The 18,482-nt window shown below is 42.7% G+C and overlaps 1 protein-coding gene across 1 annotated transcript; it reads right to left on the reverse strand.

The window, feature by feature from the left end:
• Positions 1–33: 33 nt before the first annotated feature.
• Positions 34–15,410, reverse strand: rorcb (RAR-related orphan receptor C b). The gene is made up of 10 exons (XM_028976972.1): positions 14,705–15,410; positions 9,273–9,358; positions 8,826–8,967; positions 7,277–7,750; positions 6,587–6,708; positions 6,055–6,187; positions 5,743–5,850; positions 4,773–4,883; positions 3,808–3,920; positions 34–3,334 (listed from the first exon to the last, which is right to left on the reverse strand). Exons 1-10 carry the CDS (start codon positions 14,709–14,711, stop codon positions 3,173–3,175), a joined length of 1,458 nt encoding a protein of 485 aa, XP_028832805.1. The 5' UTR covers positions 14,712–15,410; the 3' UTR covers positions 34–3,172.
• Positions 15,411–18,482: the final 3,072 nt, after the last annotated feature.

The raw sequence follows: 18,482 nt of genomic DNA on the forward strand, positions 1-18,482 counted from the left end.
GCGGCGATTAAAAAGAACCAACTTTCAATTAGAAAAAAAAAAGAAACATTTTATTACATTCCTTACATCACAAAATTGTACAAGATTAATAGAACGGAGTAACTCATTTTTACACTAATAGTATACTGTACTTCCTATACATTTGTTTTGGACAAAACAGGAGTAAAGGAACATTCTACTTTTTGGTAGTTCTCTATACATTTTTTTTTTATCCAAAATATAAATCAACTTTTACCAGACAAAAGAGGTTTAGACATAGTTGTAATAGGGCAACAAAAAAAATAAAATAAATCCACAACAAAACTAACATTCATTTCAAAGAATAAAATTAACCTTTTTATTTATTTTATATATATATATATATTTCTATGTTTTACACAATTCAGGCTCAAAGATCCTGTAATATATGCAGAAAAAAAAAGGAAAGGAAAAAGGTCTTTGACACTTGTGCGGCACAGTGATTAAGGATAAGGGTCTCCTATTCGGTGCAAAGTGTGGAACTAAGTGAGGCTGGGTGAGACAGAGACCAGCTATCTCCCTGAGTGACTACGCTTGGCTGATGCTCCAATAATGAGCATCAGAGATGGATTCCCTAAGAATTATAACTTTTTTTTTTGGTGAAACACAATCCCCCCCAAAAAAAATGCTTCTCTCATGGATTTTACAGCACATAAAGCTTGAAGGGAATAAGAATTTGCAAGTGATTCCCAAACATTTTGTCCTTCCCACACATACCCCAGGTGGAATATCTCACTACTGTCAGGACTAATTCCTGATTCACATGAAAAATAAAAAAAAACAACATAATTGACGTTGGCAAGAGTGAACATGGGAATTTCTGTAAAATTATATAAGCGCTTCTTGCTGGTAATAAATCAGATGTGCACATTAATACCATTATTCCCCCATTTACATGCAGTGCTTCTCAATTCCCTGCCAGAAAGTTTTTATTCCAACACTACTGTAATCAGACTCAGTGACCGTCATTAATCAGCAAGTAATTAGTCTGACTTGGAATTAAAACCATGGCTCACAGGGTTGAAATCCACTGAATTAAATATGTTGCATGTAGTGTCGCTCCATTACCGAAAATACAAACTCAGAGGGGTAGCTGAGATCTCTGTCAACTTTAAGTAGTGCCAAAGTACATGAAGGAGGAATAGAGATGGACACTAAGTTGATAAACAGGCTAAAGAGACAGGGGACACAATGTACAAAATAATACAAATCCATTAGTGTCTTTACATGGAGGAATCTGGCCAAGTCTGATGGTGGTGACTGGACATGGGCTCCATGCTTTTGGATTCCCTGCTGGTAAATAAAGCACCCTCCATCTCGCCCCACCCAACAGAGCCATGGGAAATGTTACTATACATCATAGTACTGCTGCTTGTTCCTGTTGTTTTTTGTGAAATTGTCTTGGCCTTTCAAACAGCATTGCATCAGTTCTGGATGCAGCTCTCCCATCTTCTCACCTTCAAGTCCAAAAAAAAAAAACCCTGCTTGTTCCCTCAGGGGCACATCCCAGTCTTGGCTCTGTGGAAGAAGTTTTTTGAAGGCAGTCTAAACTTGCAGCCACATAGCAGAAACCCTGAGGACCCAGTTCAACAAGCAGATAAGACCAGGGGAGAAAATGCTTCTGTGAACAGCTTCAATCAGGACAGTCCAGCTTCCTCCTGGTTTAGGTCTCCTTCCTGGAATACTAGCAGACTGTGGGAATCTGGTCATCCTCTTTCTACAAAGCTGTGTTCTCTCTCTCTTCCTCTCACTTGATAAATATATACTTATTTATATACATTCTTATTTAAAATAATTATTTATAAACGTACGTATAAATTAAAGTTTAGAAGTTTACCTAAGTTTAGAAGTTTACCTAAGTGGCATTTTTAGGGAAAAGGATTATGGGACTGAGGTTTTCCATTGAGTATTCAGGATTGCAGTTTGAATGAAGCAAGCATACACAAGTGCCTGGTTTTTACAACTTCTTACTGAGGTAAAAAAATGGGATACATGGCAGGAAGGCGGTACAATGGTAAAAACTGAATTCAGAACATGATATATATACTGGCTAGGACTTGCTGGCACTGTGTCAGTTCCCAGGTTACTGACTCCACCCCTAACACTGTGTCCAGGTCCACCACCAAAGCCATGGGCAGGTCTGCTTTAGTTCCGTTCTTCCTGCTTCCTCTGCAGTTCTTGCCCTGTAAGCTACGTTCATGTTGGATCCTTAGTGTTGTGTCATGTCCTGGTGGTGGAGGGGATGCGGTCATGCCCCATTCTTCATCTCATAACTTGTTATTTGACTTGTTTCATCTTACCCAAATGTTCCTGTTTTTGCCCTTGGCATGAGTTGCAGAGTTTAGATTTTTGTCTGTTTTAACATATTTTGGTCCATTGCACAGTATCTGTCAAGTCAAGAAAAGAGTGCTGAAACCCAAGCACTTGAATCACCGGCTTCATTCACACTGCAATCATGACTGATCACCAAAAAAATAGAAACAGCACCAACACTAAACAAGTGCCTGTACAAATGTGCATGTGTTTGTTAAATAAGTGCTGAATATGTGTGTTTGCATGTGATTCTCTAAATAGGTGTATGTTTCTTGATGCTCAGGCCAGTGGCACAGATGCAAAATTCTCTAAGCAAATGTCAAAAGGTGATCTTGGTCCCTTCACACTGGTTAAAAAAAAAAAATGTGGGCACCAATGCTGATTGTACGAACTGCTAAAAGCTTAGACTATGGGGTTTATAAAGCGCTACATCAGACCAAAAGTGCAATATGTACATTCGGTCTCTCTCAAGGGGAAAAAGTGCTGATTGTGTGTGGGATACATTCATGATTCGAATGAGGAGGGAGAAGAGTCTGGTCACCATCTCAAAACTTGCTACTGAGAGCTGCGTGTTCGCCTCATGCCTTGAGATTTGTGATGACAAAAGAAAAAGCTTGGTTGGGGATGTCATCCTGCTAAAAAAAGTGAGTGGTGGTGGAACAAGTAGTTGTAACAGGAGTTGGAACTGCTGGATTGTCTTTGAATTGCTGCTGGTTATCTGAGGTTCTCCAGAGATTTAAAAATTTTTAAACCCTAACCGCACTCTTTGTCTCCCTCTCTGCAATACTCACTATCCCTAACTTTTTCCTCATCATTCTCTCTCAGTCTTTCTTTTTCAGATTTAGCTGTTTGTGGAATCAGGGAAGGTGATTTCACTGCCAAACACTTCTCTGTAGAGCGGAGGAAAGCTGTACGCTGTCTCTGGATGAAGCAAGCGGAAAAACTGCAGCTTGTCAATGTGCAGATTGCAGATGGATTTCATCTGGGGCAGCTTGGACACCATCTGTGAGAGAGACCAAAAGACAGAAGATCTGAGCATTTATTTGCTCACTGAGCTCCTCCTGCAAACTCAGTAACCACAACAGAGCAATCAATTCCAGTAGAGTTTGACTCACAGCATTCTCATTAATGTCAGCAAAGCCACATTATATATGTGATATGCTTTACATGTTATATTTCTCATTTAGTCACATATATACACAATTTAACTCAAACTGTAAAGATCTTGCGTGAAAAGGCTACATCTATAACACAGCTATTTTTTTTTTTAAATATTGAAACAGAATAAAAAGCCTTTATCGTCAGCTCCGTCTGTGAATGATATACATCAAAGGCCATGAGAATTGGCAAAACGAGTAGGATAAAATTGGGAGATTTAAAAAAATAAATAAATATATATATATATATATATGACCACAATCAGGTGAGCTACATCATATATTGCCAAAAATGGTCATGCATTGTGTTATTTTCTACCTTTTCCAGCTTCTCTGGAGATGCTCCTCCCATGTGCTGGCTGTGCTGTAAGGACAAGTACACTTTCTCCTGCAGCTTGTGCACCTGCTGACTGTCGGTCAGCCATGGTCGGTCTGAAAGTCAAATTAAACACAGCTGAGAAAAAGCTGCCTATATATTAAACATTTAACTTCCTGGAATTAACTGGAATTAATTAAAAAGTTGATCATCCTAAAAATGTTCCCAACTCATTTATTTATATTTGAATTTTAAAGTATGATAAGTAACACAAAATGATCAACTTTCACTGACATAGCAATCTTAGACTCCCAAATGTTGTTCAAAGAGGTGTATTGTCTCCCCTCACTGTAAATCTCACATTTCAGAAGCGCCTACAAGTTGAGGTGAGGTCACCTTTGAGGCCTCTGCTGACAAGTCACACAGTGGGAACAACTTGGATCACTGTCCTGAATAACAGATCACATTATTCTTGAATGCTGAGTACTTCTGTCTAGCCTCCATGTTGCTGGTGGCTAATTCTAGGTGGTGTCCTGTGTCCAGCCACAGGCCTAGCCTTCTGGTCCAGACACATTCAGTCATCTTTATTTGTCACTAATCATGTTTAAATTTATGACATGGACATTAGGCAGCTCCATCTAATGCTTCCCTTTGACAAATAAATGTATCAACTGGGTAGAATACACCAACCCATCAGTCATCTTCATTAGGCAGAAAGTCAATTCAATTCAGTCAGGAACTGAGTCGTTCAGGCTAAAAAGTCATCAAACTAATACTAAGCTCATATCTGCATCAGTGTCATAAAATGTTGGTTCACTTTTTTGTTATATGTAATTGCATGATTATATTAAAAGTATAATGCTTTCATTTCATTTAATCTTTGAACACATATGTTCAAAAATGGTCAGAAGTGGCGTTTGGTTGAGGTAGAACTTCACCTCTCTGTTCCTTTACACTATTGAACTGACCTGGGGACAAGAGGATTGCGGCACTGAAGAGAGCCATCTCCTCTTCCTTCAACTGCATGCGGCTCAGACCTTTAGCCAGCTCAAAGACGGCATTCACAAGGTCATCACAACCTACAGACAAAAACATGATAAACAGATTTTATGTATGAGGGCTCCCATTTATATCATTTTCCACCTTTCCCAGACATTAGATCTGGTTCCCACCACTATTTTATGTGATTAGTATCATCATGTGAATTCAGGACATTACAGAATGTACATATAAACATAAACTAGCACTGATATGATCACTGAAGCTTTGCCAAGAGGCTTCATCAAGCAAAAGGGTAAAATTTATATCATTGAGAAGGTCAAATCATACATCATGATCTCTTTCTCCAAATGTTTTCATTGCACTTGTAATAATAAATGACAGTCATGACTCAAAAATATTCCTGATGTAATCTCCGGGCTGCAGGCCAGCCAAGACCTTTTAAGAAGCCAAATGTTTTTCCTCAAGAGTCACTTACAATAAATTACATTTCATTGCATGCCAAGAGTACAGACAAAAAAAAAAACATCTACTGTACATCCTCATGATTCATAAATAGATCGATGTACGCCAGCTGAGGAGTATCCGATACTGAGCCTAAAAGATGTGTACATACTGTATAATTAACTGTTTTGACCTAATTTTTTTAAATGTTTGATCTCTTTTTTTAAATCATACTTTCATCTGAATCAAAAACATCTTGATAAATAAATAAATAATTCTAAGTGCTGTTGTGTGGAATAAAAACCTTCTTTAAAAAGCATGGAGAACTGAGTAAAACAAGGCCCAGTTCACCATCTTGGCAGTGGATTTAAGATGAATATGAATTATAATTTCTTGCAGAACTGGTCTGCTGGAGAATGATGAGTATCATGACCTTAACAATAACATCTAAGAATTGTGCACTCTGATGACAATGAAGTATTATTGCTGACGCACCTAGAGCTTTGAAGAGCTGGGGGCTGGCAAACTTTCCATCGAAAAACATGGTGTTGTTGGAAGGGTTGTAAGCACGGCACATCCGAATCAGCAGCACTTCCAAACAGCCTGGAGGGGGGAAAAACTAAAATGAGTCATGTGCACAGCAAGCTGGGTCATCGGAGCAGCATCAGGAAATGACAGAAGCCACAGCTGACTGAAACAGACTCTGACATTTACACGGTATTAATTAGTAATGAAACTAATCCCGGTTGTGTGAGTGTATATTTGTGTGTTTGTCAACCACGGTACGTGGCGTGTGTGTAGACTGACCTGCTTTCAGCAGGATGATCTGGTCGTTCTGGCAGAGGTCCATGAAGCCTGTAATCCGCTTGGCGAACTCCACCACGTACTGGATGGCATGGGTGATGTGAAGAGCGCAGTGCTGCCACATCCACTCGGCAGACTGAAGTGGGGTGAGAAGGAGAGGGAGCCACAGTGAAAAACCGATAGTGGAAGATAAGGGAGATTGTTTGAAAAGTATTGTGAGCATGAAACACTGGACAGATGAGAGAAGAAGAAAAAACTTCATACACCCAGAAACACAATGTTTAATTATGTTTTTATAAACTGTTTAAAATGAGAGTAGCCCATAGTGATGACAAGATGTTCTTACAAACAGCATTTCCTCAATCTTCCCCATCACTACGCAAGCACTAGTGTAGCAAACGGTGGTGTCTCAATCTTTCATGTGGACACTCTGCACTCCATCTCTGCCATATGTGTAATGTTGTCATCACGTGTACACTTATGGGCCTGTGACAGAGACACTGTGTGTGCGTGTGTGTGGATATGGAGAGCTCACCTTGCACTGGAAGTTGCGTGTCTCCTCAGCTGTGTACAGATTCCAGGTCAGCCTCTTCAGTTCCTCTGTGCTGTACTGACACGTCTCCAAGTGTGACTTTACCACATTCTGTGTGATGTGCTCTGGACACACAAACATGCAGCAAACACACACAGTTTCATTCAATTCCAACCCATGGATCCTGACACAAGAATCTTTCAGAAATTAAAAGTCATTTCCAGTTGGTCTTAATCACTTTTTACATAACTATGTACATAACTTTTTGCACACTGTGAATCTCCAAAGCTTCGCAATCTCATTTTGCTGTGTACTTGTATATGGTGACATGACAATAAAGTGGAGTTTGATATTATTTCAGTGCTGACATATTGTGTCAACATTGGACATTTTCGCCATCATTATTGTATCATATTCACAAATACTGAAGACCACTTTCATTCAAATCAGATGGTATAGTATAGAACATATTCCGATATATACTGTTGTGTGAAAATATCAGTATCAGGGCTTCTCACCCAACTCTAGTCAAATATAATGAAGTAATTTTCTAAATCATTTTAGCTGCTTGATTGTGATAAACTGAGCAGGATGTCACCATCTGTCACTGCTTATTCTAATTTATTGCATTAAAACCATTTCATGTTTATTCTGAATGTATTTATTTCAGATGCATCGATTCAGTAGACTGACCTATTTCTATGATGGAGCAGTCATCAGGCAGCACCCCCATCAGTGTGTGTGTGAGTAGACTAGACTCAGCCAGCAGCTGGTACTCGTGTTTAACTGGACTCCCTCCGTCCCCAGCATCCAGGGTGCTCTGCTCAGGCGAGCTCTGATTGGATGAGCTGCTGCCAGCGCTTCCGCCCCCTCCACCCAGCAGATCCAGGCTGTTGCAGTACTCCCCCGCCTCCTCCGGCGTGAGCGGCAGGTCGAACAGCAAGCCATCAGGGAGTGTGGTGATGTCATCAAGGTCACTGAGAGTGGTGCTGGAGCCCCCGCTGCTGTAAGAGCGGGCGTGGCCCACATCCTCCACGCCCTCATCCTGAGTAAGACTTCCCACCACCATGCTGCCGCCCAAACACTCAGACTGGGACTTCTGGTGCTTCTGTACCTCGGCGTAGAGGCTGTCGCGCTGCTTCTTAGACATGCGCCCAAACTTCACAGCTGGAGATGGTAGAAAGGTTGGAGAGAAATGAAGAGCAGTGTGTCATTGCCAATTACACTCAAACATGATTTAAGACTACTCACTTTCTGACAAACATAACAGGAAGAGGTGAGGTGAGGAGGTCAGCTTCTCTGTTGTCATGGAGACTGATCAGTTCAAAGTGGAATGTTCAGATGTTGTATTGTGGTAGCATTTGATATGAAACAGCAGTCCTTATACATGTTATGTATATTTTGACTTATTTGTTGTCATACTGTATGGGAGAGTAAGAATTGTGTTTAAAATGCTGTTTTTAACACAATTCTTACTCTCCCATACTGTATTTTCTCAGCTTTCAACATTCTTTAAGTCAGACACACACACATGACCACCCAATCAGTAGTTATAGGGACAGTCCCCCCCCCCCCGGAGCAACTTAGGGTTAAGTGTCTTGCTCAGGGACACAATGGAAGTAAGTGGGATTTGAACCTGGGTCTTCTGGTTCATAGGCGAGTGTGTTACCCACTAGGCTACTACCACCCTTACAAGAGCTGGCAACAAATAAGTCAAAATATACATAACATGTAAGAATCTGTTTGCACAAGACTGACCGACTTAATTTTACCATCTTACTCTCCCTGTTCCTTTATTATATATGCTCAGTAGGGAACTTGTTCACAAATGTAAAACCAAAGGCTATATTCTTTACTGTAGTATAATATAATATGGAAGATGGTTGTAAGAGGCTGCCAAACAGTGCCTGCCTTATCATCTTAAAACTGCAGCATGTATTATTTAAAAATGTCTAGTTATCAGTGAACGTTGGTGTCTTTTTTTTTTTTGTCAGATCTTTTAGACGTACCACAAGGTGAGGTGAGGAGGTACAACAGAAATGTGCTTCAGTTGTTCCTTGCTGACTTTGTACAAGAGGGAGAGGGTGGAGTGGTATAGCTTTTGGTGGTTTCTGTTTGCCGCTGTTCCGGCGCTGTGTTTGAGCCTCTGACCACAACACAGAGGCCCATCACCAGCAACTTCAGCACACCAAACAAAAGCCCAGAAAACCACCAGCAGACCCGATGGAGAGGTGCCACTCACCATCACGGCTCATGCCCAGTGCCAGGCACTTCTGCAGACGGCAGTGCTGGCATCGGTTACGGTTGGTGCGGTCAATCAGGCAGTTCCTCTGCCGCGAGCATGAGTACATCGCATTGTTCTGCTGGCTGCGGCGGAAGAAACCCTGAGAAGGGGGAGACGTTCATCAAATCTTGCAGTTACAAATCTGATCAGCAAAGTTTAATTCCTGATTAGCAGTCAGCTTCATAAAGAGAGAGGACAGAACATGGATGAAGATCTCAGATCAGCACGCTAAAGATAGTTTGGGTATTATGAATGATAATAGTATTAATAACTATTACAGTTATAGCATTAAGAATCTGATTATGTATGAGTTATGTGTAATAGTGCTGAGCTGTGGGTCTCTTCATCCAATATCCCCACGGAGGCGTTGGAATTTACTGGTTGTCGCTGTGGTAAGTAACTTACCTTGCAGCCTTCACAAGTGATCACACCATAGTGAATTCCTGAAGATTTGTCTCCGCAGATTTTACATGGTATGACTTCTATTTGGGCTGTAAAAGTAGCAAGAGAAAATGGGTTAACCCACGTGCTCCACACACTACGTGACATCTGTCATTTTAAATGGTAATAAATGATAAAATCCAGAAGATTATTTGATTTAGTAATTTTGCAACTTGGTACATATTAAATATACATTAGAAATGATAAAGAAATCTCATATTGTGAAATTTTATGACAACATATATTTTATAATCTTATTAGGTCCTTTTCAGATAAAATAAAATCGACGTAGACTTAAATATTCAGGACCATAAAACAAGTGAGCAGAAAGGCTCTGGTTGTGAACAGTAATTGCTGCCTTTATTACAGCAGTGTTACAGTTTTGGGTTACATGGGCGTAACAGCGGTCAGAATTCTGCCATAATGCATGCATGAAAAAGTCTGCAGTTGCTGAAGATATTCAATAGGCTGAATTCCCAGCCCTTTAACCAGCTGATTTTAAAAAGCTGACTATCATTTCAAATGGATTTAATCAGAAAATCAATCTGCCTCTTATTCTCCAGACTCAGGTCGCTGTTAAAAGTTTTCATTGCTGTATTGTGATGTAGTGAGGATCTGATGGACAAAGACATGCTACCAGGGTTTCAAATACAACACGATACACCTGACAGCCACTGGAGCTCAGAATCAGCATTCATAAGATGCATATTTAAAATCCATTTTAAATATGCATTTATTTATTAACTCGCAGCTGATAAAACTGGGATTTATGAAAACCTAATTAGACAATAATATATTTATTGGTGAAGCAACATAGGTGCAATTTGCCATTTGACCTTGTATTGTGTGAAATGTTTTATTAAAACTTGGTGAGGCCAGCGAGTCTTTCAACACAGCAGCTCTCTGAGAGTCGCTGTCCTTTCTGCCTCTGAAAGGCAGAGGACAGAAATAGACTGGAGTCAGGTGTCTGTCAGCAGACTGCTGTATATCCAAACCCCAGCAGTGTCCATACCAGGAATTATAGTGCATGTTACATAATTTTTTTTTTTTTTATTTTTTTTTAAAGCCAGTGGTTTCTAGCCAACACACATTTGTATAACAAAAATTAACATGGAGTAAAGAAGTATATTTAAATAAATGTTGCAAATTCTTTGAATTCAATAATAATAAAAAAAAAAAAAACACTCTTTGTCCTCCATTTTGTGTGCCTTGCCCAATGCTCGTCAGCTGAAAGCAATGACCAGGATATATTAAGGCATGCAATGGAAAAATCTGTAGCGCCGCGAGCGCTGGCCTCCCCCTCCCTTCCACAGTTCAGAGTTATATAACCGCTGTCTGCAAGCATTCCACAAACCCCGTCATTCAGGGTAGGCCAGTCTAGTGAAGCCGCAGCGCCGCCCCGTTTTTCCCTCTCGCTGCCCATTGGCTTCCGTCCGAGCCGGACGCCGCTGATTGGCTGGGGGATACGTCTGTCAGGCTTTGCAGGGATGTCAGCCCATGTGGATGAGCTGTCCTACTGACACACTTTCCCACTGAACAGGGGGAGGTGTGTGGGCTGGAACCAAGGCTCTGCATTTGAATAGTCCTTTCCTTTTTTTTATATTTTAAGGTGGAACTTCCAACTATAGCAAAGTAGCCCCATTCCTATTAATACCACAATAAACCACTCACTGAAATACAAATGATGGCAACAAAAAAAAATTGCCCTGAATTAAAATACATATTTTAGAATTAAAATACAAACTGAGCTACTGATTAAAGAACATGTCCTCTGCATTTTCATTCCAGGAAAGCTCTGAAATAGATCAGATTACACCGACCCACTGTGAGAACTCACACTTATGGCATTTATCAGATGCCTTTATTAGGAGCGACTTACAATCAGTAGTTACAGGGACAGTCCCCCCTGGAGACACTCAGGTTAAGTGTCTTGCTCATGGACACAATGGTAGTAAGAGGGGTTTCAACCTGGGTCTTATGGTTCACGGGCAAGTGTGTTACCCACTAGGATACTACCACCCTACTCACGTGTTTTTATTAATAGTTCAGCTTGTCATGATACAACAAGGCCCCGGCGCACAGTGTTCTGGTGAAGTGTAATTAAAAAAAAAACACAAAGTGCTGCCAAAATCCCAACAAAACTATCTCAAAATGTCCCAAAGGTTTTTATACAACTCAGATCAGACTCACCAATAATGATTTACATATGCCACACATACACATATATAGAATCTACAAATCACAAAAACTTTATGTCTTGATTTAAATAAATACTAAGTATATAATACTAAATATTAAGTTAATTAAGCAATCAATCAATCCTACTGGTTAACCTTTAACTTACTACTGTCAATGTTGGACTTCACTCTTGAGAAAATGGTCCTGAGCTGGTTTGTGTGATTTATGTGCATTATAATCCACATGATGAATAATAAATCATGACCCCAATGTGATCATGTAAAGAGGCGACATGGGGCGTCTACATACCACAGATGCTAAACCAGATTGAGATCAATGGAATTTGGAGTCATATTCCTTAAACCCTTCCTAAATCAATATGACAGGGCATCTCATTCTACAGAGAGAGTGCCCTGACATTAGGGAATACAGTTTCCATGAAGGGGCATAAAATTGTTGATTATGCTTGGGAAGTCAGAATGGCAGAGCAAGTTATCAGCAGAAGTGTGCCTTCGTGGCTCTAGAGTGCAAAAAAATTCTCCATAAAATGCCCTGTGGTTCAAACAGACACATATTAGGTCCATGTTTTACTCTAAACCAATCAGAGATCATAAAGGGCAGGGCCTTAAATTTGGAAATTTAGACCTGGGCCCAACAAGTACAGCTTTTTAATCGAAACGCTCACCTGACCGCTCATTTACTGCGCGAGCCAGCGTAAAATGATCGAAATTAAATGCTGAAAAACCACAAACACACTACATGCAGCAAGGAAACGTACTGGCCAAGTGTCCTCTCTCCCCACCACCTTTCAGCAACAGGCAGCAGCAAACAGATTATCAGGTTGAGAGGATATTCAGGTTCAAGCACTTACACTTTAAATGATCTTGTAGAATTGTCCTTCAAATAAAAACTTTATGTTAACCACTTTGTAAGTTAATCATTCACAAGTCAATACTGTATTCAGCGATTTTAAAATAAAAAAATAAGTAAACCTGTAAAACTGTGCTCAATGCAATGCCGTCAGAAATGAGTCTAAAGACCTGGCCTTTTATGCTCCCATCACATGTTGAAAGGCTCCTATTCTCTGTGACACTGAGGTAAACATTGTTCTTTATGTAACTCTGGCATGAGGCATGTATAAGGCATGTCCTGCCCTTTGACACAGGGTTTTCAGGGCTCCGCTCTAATTACCTCTTTTCAGCCCTGTTGTCTGTTCTGATTATGGATGGACCGTACTAATAAAGACTCTCTGCAGAAATAAAGACTCTCTGCAGTTCTGGTATGCCTATGCAGCTTAAATACAATGTGTGTGATGGCCATGTAAGGCATGAGGATTTTTAAAGAAACTCTGCCCGGTTTCTGCAGGTGGAGCTACACCTAACCTCCGCGGCAGACCTAATAATGTTGATGGTTATACAATTATTCCTAAAGAAAGAGTGGCTATGAAGGAGGCATTCAGAAATATTCTTAGTTGAATGTGGAATTTTATTTAGATGAGCACTACGCTCATTATAATTGATCGTGACCAAATATGCCCGTCTGAACTGGCATGACACAGTGAGGGTATATATATATTTTTGTGAATGTCGCATCAGCACAAGTAAGGATATTCGATTGTTTGGTCTGGGTAGAAAACACGGTTCCAAGATCCTGATAACACAAATCACGGACTGTGGACAAGGTGTATTACGGGTGTGGAGAACAGAGAGAAAAGGAGAAGATATTAAAGAGAGACAACTGAACACTGAGGGCTGGGTGGGTAGTTGCTGCCACCTCACCAAGATGCAAATAACATGAAAATAATATTACGCACCCAGACGATATCATTATTATCAATAAATCATTGCACCTTGCACACAGACGTCGATGGACTTGATTTCAGTTAAAGATCAGAAAAACGATCCTTGGTTCCACCACATTCTGTGTCTAACTTTTATTCTGCATGAACCCCTTAACCCAGAATTTCCAGGAACACAGATTACAGGAGACCCTACCGTAAAGGTCCCTATAGAAACCATATGTGTGGTTAAGGGAAAGGAACTTGTGTGAGACGTGGTGATTAGGGGCCCAACTCCCCTGCTCAAATGGGTGCGGCTAAAAACATCAGCACACATGGGATCGCTGGGTGCAGCTCAAACCCGTCTGACACACAACATGCTTTAGCCTTCGGTTCCCCACATGAGCATGCTCCGTCTTGTATGTACTTTATCATGCCACACCTTAACCTGTTCAGCAGCGCACTCCAGATTTGGCTAATTACAGCAAAACTGAAAGCAATTCGTCTCATCTCAAACAATGGTTTTGGATTATATCCCTGATTGGGGACATTCACTTAATGTTCTTGAAATAAGAGTCACGTGATGCACACAGCATAATAGTGGCACAATGTGGTAGCTCTGTTGCAAGACTGTTTACAACCACTTGTAGAATACAAAGATCCAATTATGAATGCGTTATTACAGGCTAAGCCAATGCATAATAACACGTGCAAAGGACACGCAGTCGCACTAAAGCTCGCACGACTTTCTATCAAGCACAGAAAGGCCAAGTTCAAGTTCACGTTCTGGTTCGGCCGCATTTCTCGGCGCCGCCGGCAAAGGCGCTGCTCTCGGCGCCCAAACCGCATGGGCAGGCACGTCCACCTCTCCAGGCCCCGCCCCCTCCGCCCGGCCCCGCCCCCGACGTGCTGCGTAATGCTGGGTGACATAACTGGGTCAGTAGAACAGCCAATTCTCTCCTCCTCCATCCAGCTCGCTCACACAGCCGGCCATGCTGGAAGCAGAAAACAACAACACGCAGCGCGGGGCGCGGAGAGACGCGCTCCCGCCAAATAAAACGTCGCGGAAAAAACACACTCAAAGTATCCGCGCAAATCCACGCAAAGTCCAATGTAACGTGATCTAGCACGCAGATATTTTTTTTCCCCCTCGTTTCAGACCGACCCCCCCCTCCCCCGTGTTACATAACGCGGAATGGCTGCTCCGGCTCCAGTCCCCGCAGGACCGCCGGCGCTGGATGCCATGCCCTCCGTCGGACTCCCAGCTGCGGCAGTCACGCAGGGGACATTCGGACACGCGTGGTCGCTATTAAACGCACAACGCACCTTATAAAACAACGAACACGGATCTATTTCATCTTTTCATTTTAAATTTAACTCCTAAAGAAAATGCAAAAGTACTTATTTTTTATATGTCTGAAAAATAAACATTTCGTCTTACCTCTCATTTTTTTACTTTGGGCTGAAGAAGAAATCCACAACGTGAAAAAGAAAATCGCAAAGTTGACGGGTTAAGTGGCTAGCGCGCGGCTGCTAGCTGAATGTACGATATCTGCTTCGAAGTGGAGCATTATCAAAACAACAATATTAATAACCTCAATAATAACCGCTCCACGGCGGTGGCGGGAGATAACGATTTAAAAAGAGAGAGAGAGAGAGAAAATCCACGCGTGCTTCCTGCGGCTCTCGCTGCGTGTGTCGGTGTGGACGCTCGGTGCGCGCGCCTCTCCGTCTATCCCGCTAACCCACTTTCCGACGCGTGGACTCTCACATGACCTCCGCGCGCCGAGTCCTCGCGGGGGCGCGCGCGCGCGAGACGCTCTTAAGGTGGAACCGCGGCGGAGGCGGCGGCGGCGTTCTGGGGCGTTTTTTCCTTCTTCTTCTTCTTCTTCTTCTTCTTCTTCTTCTTCTTCTCCCTCCTGGTTAACAAACCCAGACGCCGAGCAAAGGACCGGCCGCGCTGGAGCTGGAACGGAGCGGTCGCAGCGCAGTTAAATAAGAACAGAGCCGCCGGCACGACCACGTTACTCAATGCGAACGGCGTGCTGGACTCTCTGGACGTCGGACCGACTCGTTTGCAACATGCAAAATAAACAAAGCACAGCGAAGACGCGAGCAAAAGTCTGCAAAGTGCGCAGGAACAGTATTATTCCATTAAAATAACTAGAACATGCAAAACGCGGTGTTGGGTGGGTGTTACACAACTTAATAAATAAAGATGCGGCACAGATGTGAACCCCAGTGGTGTTATGCAGGATTTGAGTTATATAATAGGGTTCATTACAAACAAATAAAACATGTAACAGCAGATCATGCCGCAGATTTATGGACATGGTGCCAGGGCGATAAGTTTAAATAGCAAATGACACCACTATCACAGTTCAAACAGAGACCTTGATTGCCGAAGTGATTCCTCTCATGGCTCAATATTTATTGCCCTGCTTTTTTTTTGTGAGATAAAACAAATGTACTGGCTTCTGTTCATGGGTTTGTGTCACTCATTTAATGAAATAACCCATACATTTTGTGGTAGTAAAGAATACAACTGATAGGTGATAGGTGCAGATTAAAATCCAGGAACCCAAGAACCTGTATATATGTGTGTGTGTGTGTGTGTGTGTGTGTGTCAGGAGTGTATGCAGATTCAGAACACTGCATGGACTTCAAACGTTCAGGAGATTTTTTTTTCAGCATTCACCATAGAAAAAATTACCACATAGGCCAGTATTATTTGAGGAATGACTGCAAAACAGTGGCTGCTGGTGGAAAAGGTTTAATGATGCAATTCTCTGACAGGCTGAGTTATGAAACGAAGAGAAGGGGAGATTACAGTAAGTAGGTTAGTGGAACAACTCTGGAGCACAGAGCACAGAGCGTGCTGTGTCAGCCCCTCCCCCTCCACCTCCCATTCCACCATTCACACACACAAATGGACACACGCGTGCGTACACACTGGCAGAAGCACACAACTGCACTATCTCTCTCTCTCACACACACACACACACACACACGAGAATATCCCAAACCCACACAATTACGCTACAATATGCACTTATGAACAAACCAAAATAGTTCCGCTGCCTCCTTGTGCCCGTTCCTCTCTGTTTATTTTCTGTCCTCATTTACACACCTCTGGCTGTGTCCCTGTCCCTGTCCAGAGCCCCCTTTCCCAGTCCGCCACACACCTCGAGAGATAATGAAGTGCCACTGCCAGCATGGAAGAGTCCAATGGGGACATAATAGAGCATTGTGTGGCTTAGACAAGGAGGAAATAAGAGTGAAAAAAAATGACTGTGTGCATGTGCGAGAGAGAGAAAGAATGAAACGCATTTACCTTTTCTCTCTCGCTCGTTTCCGTCATTAAAGCCCCCGCCCAATTTCACACCTTTTCTCTTCACAAATTCCCACTCTGCAGCCCCTCTCGACTCACTGTAACCAATAGCAACGGCAGTAACACTTTGACCTCTGTTCTTACGTAACTGTGGCAGAGTGAAATGGACGGGTGGAGGGAACTCTAGATGGGGGCGAGAAAGTAAATGTTAAAGAGGTGTGCCATGTGCCGCGAGAGATTCGAAGGGGTAGAAAGAAAAGGGAAGAAACTACGGTGCCGAGGAAAAAGAAAAGACAGACACGCAGAAGGGTTAAAAAGAATGGCGGTGATGAGGGAAGCGGAGAATAAAAACGGAACAAAAGATGCAGGAGAACATCCAGTAATGCTTGAGGAGTGAAGGGGGACACGGTAAATGTCAGCCGGGGCGAGAGAACAATGCACCGCCATCACCGCCATTTCTCCTTCTCCCGGCTGTGGCCCCCGAGAGCAGAATCGGGCAGGGATTACACGGGGATCCTTCTCCCAGCCGTGAAATCCCTCTCCCTCTTCTCCCTCGTTCGCTTAATCCCTCGCCTTTCTCCACTTTCAAAAGCTCTCTAAACCCTCCGCTCTCTGCCGGCCTGTAATCTGCCGCGACCTTAGACCAGCGACTCTGGGTCAGTGTGTCAGGAGCCCTGGGCGTCATCTTCGTCATCAACTTTCCCTCGCTCTTCCTCCCTTCTCGTCTGTACTGGCTGTTTTTCCTTCATCATCTGCCTCTATCTCGGCTTGTTGTCCCTTCCAGGCAGGTCTCCTGCGTCCTCGTCTCCAGCCTGTCAGCATCCCTCCCCTCGTCCTGTCATCTCCTTCTCTCGGACTCTTGTCTCCTCTCCCAATCTGTTTTTCCCTTCATCTGCTTTCGTGAAGCACCTCAGGACTGACCTCACGCTGCTTTTATCATTTATGGCCCACACATGTGCCTTTCTGATTCAGGACCAGTTTTTCTACTCCAAATCATCTGTCCCTGCTCCATTTTCTTTCGTCTCGTACGGCTCAGAGGACTAATATAATTGCGGTCATTGCTTATTGCAGAAATTTCTTTTGATTTCTTTGTGCCTTGTTGTTTTATTTTAAGTTCTAAGCTGTGGGCAAAACCTCATTCCTCTAAAATCTGTTTTTCATAGTTCCTTGCCATGAATTACACAACCTATTGCCACACCTCCACCTCGGAAGTTCCGTATGAAAAATACGGCAAATAGGCGACAGAAGCTTGTGATGCAAATCCTCGACGCTCATGCCAGCACCAGCACTGGCCAAAATGCCAAGTACCATATGTGACATGTAAATGGCAGGCTGCGCTGGGCGAGGGCTGTTGCCAAGGCGACCAGCATGCATTGTTGATCTGCGGTGAGTCAGCATGCTCTGCCATGTGAGACTGACCTAAATAAGAGGCGGAGATGCCGCGCCTTTACGATGATTAAAAGAAACACAACCCGCTTGAACACACACACACACACACACACAGGCGGTTACAAGAGTAGTCCGGAAGGACACCGCATCCTTCGCCTACAGTTGTTAGCCATCGAGGACTGGCAGTTCAAGTCATTATACGGGTGGAAACAAAATGGCGGAAGAGGGACAGGGACCTGGTCCAATTATACGCAGCACACATAAATAACACAAAGGGAGGAAAACACTTACATGGGAAGGCCTGATAAAGAAAACATGTATTATATGTAATATTGAGGCTGCAAATAGAAGGAGGCGATCACGTCTCAGCGGTCCTACAATGTAGGTTAAGGTGAGAAGTGACCCTGGGCCGCTGCACTGGAAATCTCATCTTCGGTCTTAACAATGCGTCCGGCAGCTCAGGCCATTTTATTTCCCCCCCGAGTTCTGTATTGGTTAC

Source organism: Denticeps clupeoides, chromosome 4, assembly GCF_900700375.1.
Source record: "Denticeps clupeoides chromosome 4, fDenClu1.1, whole genome shotgun sequence".
Classification (NCBI taxonomy): Eukaryota; Metazoa; Chordata; class Actinopteri; order Clupeiformes; family Denticipitidae; genus Denticeps; species Denticeps clupeoides.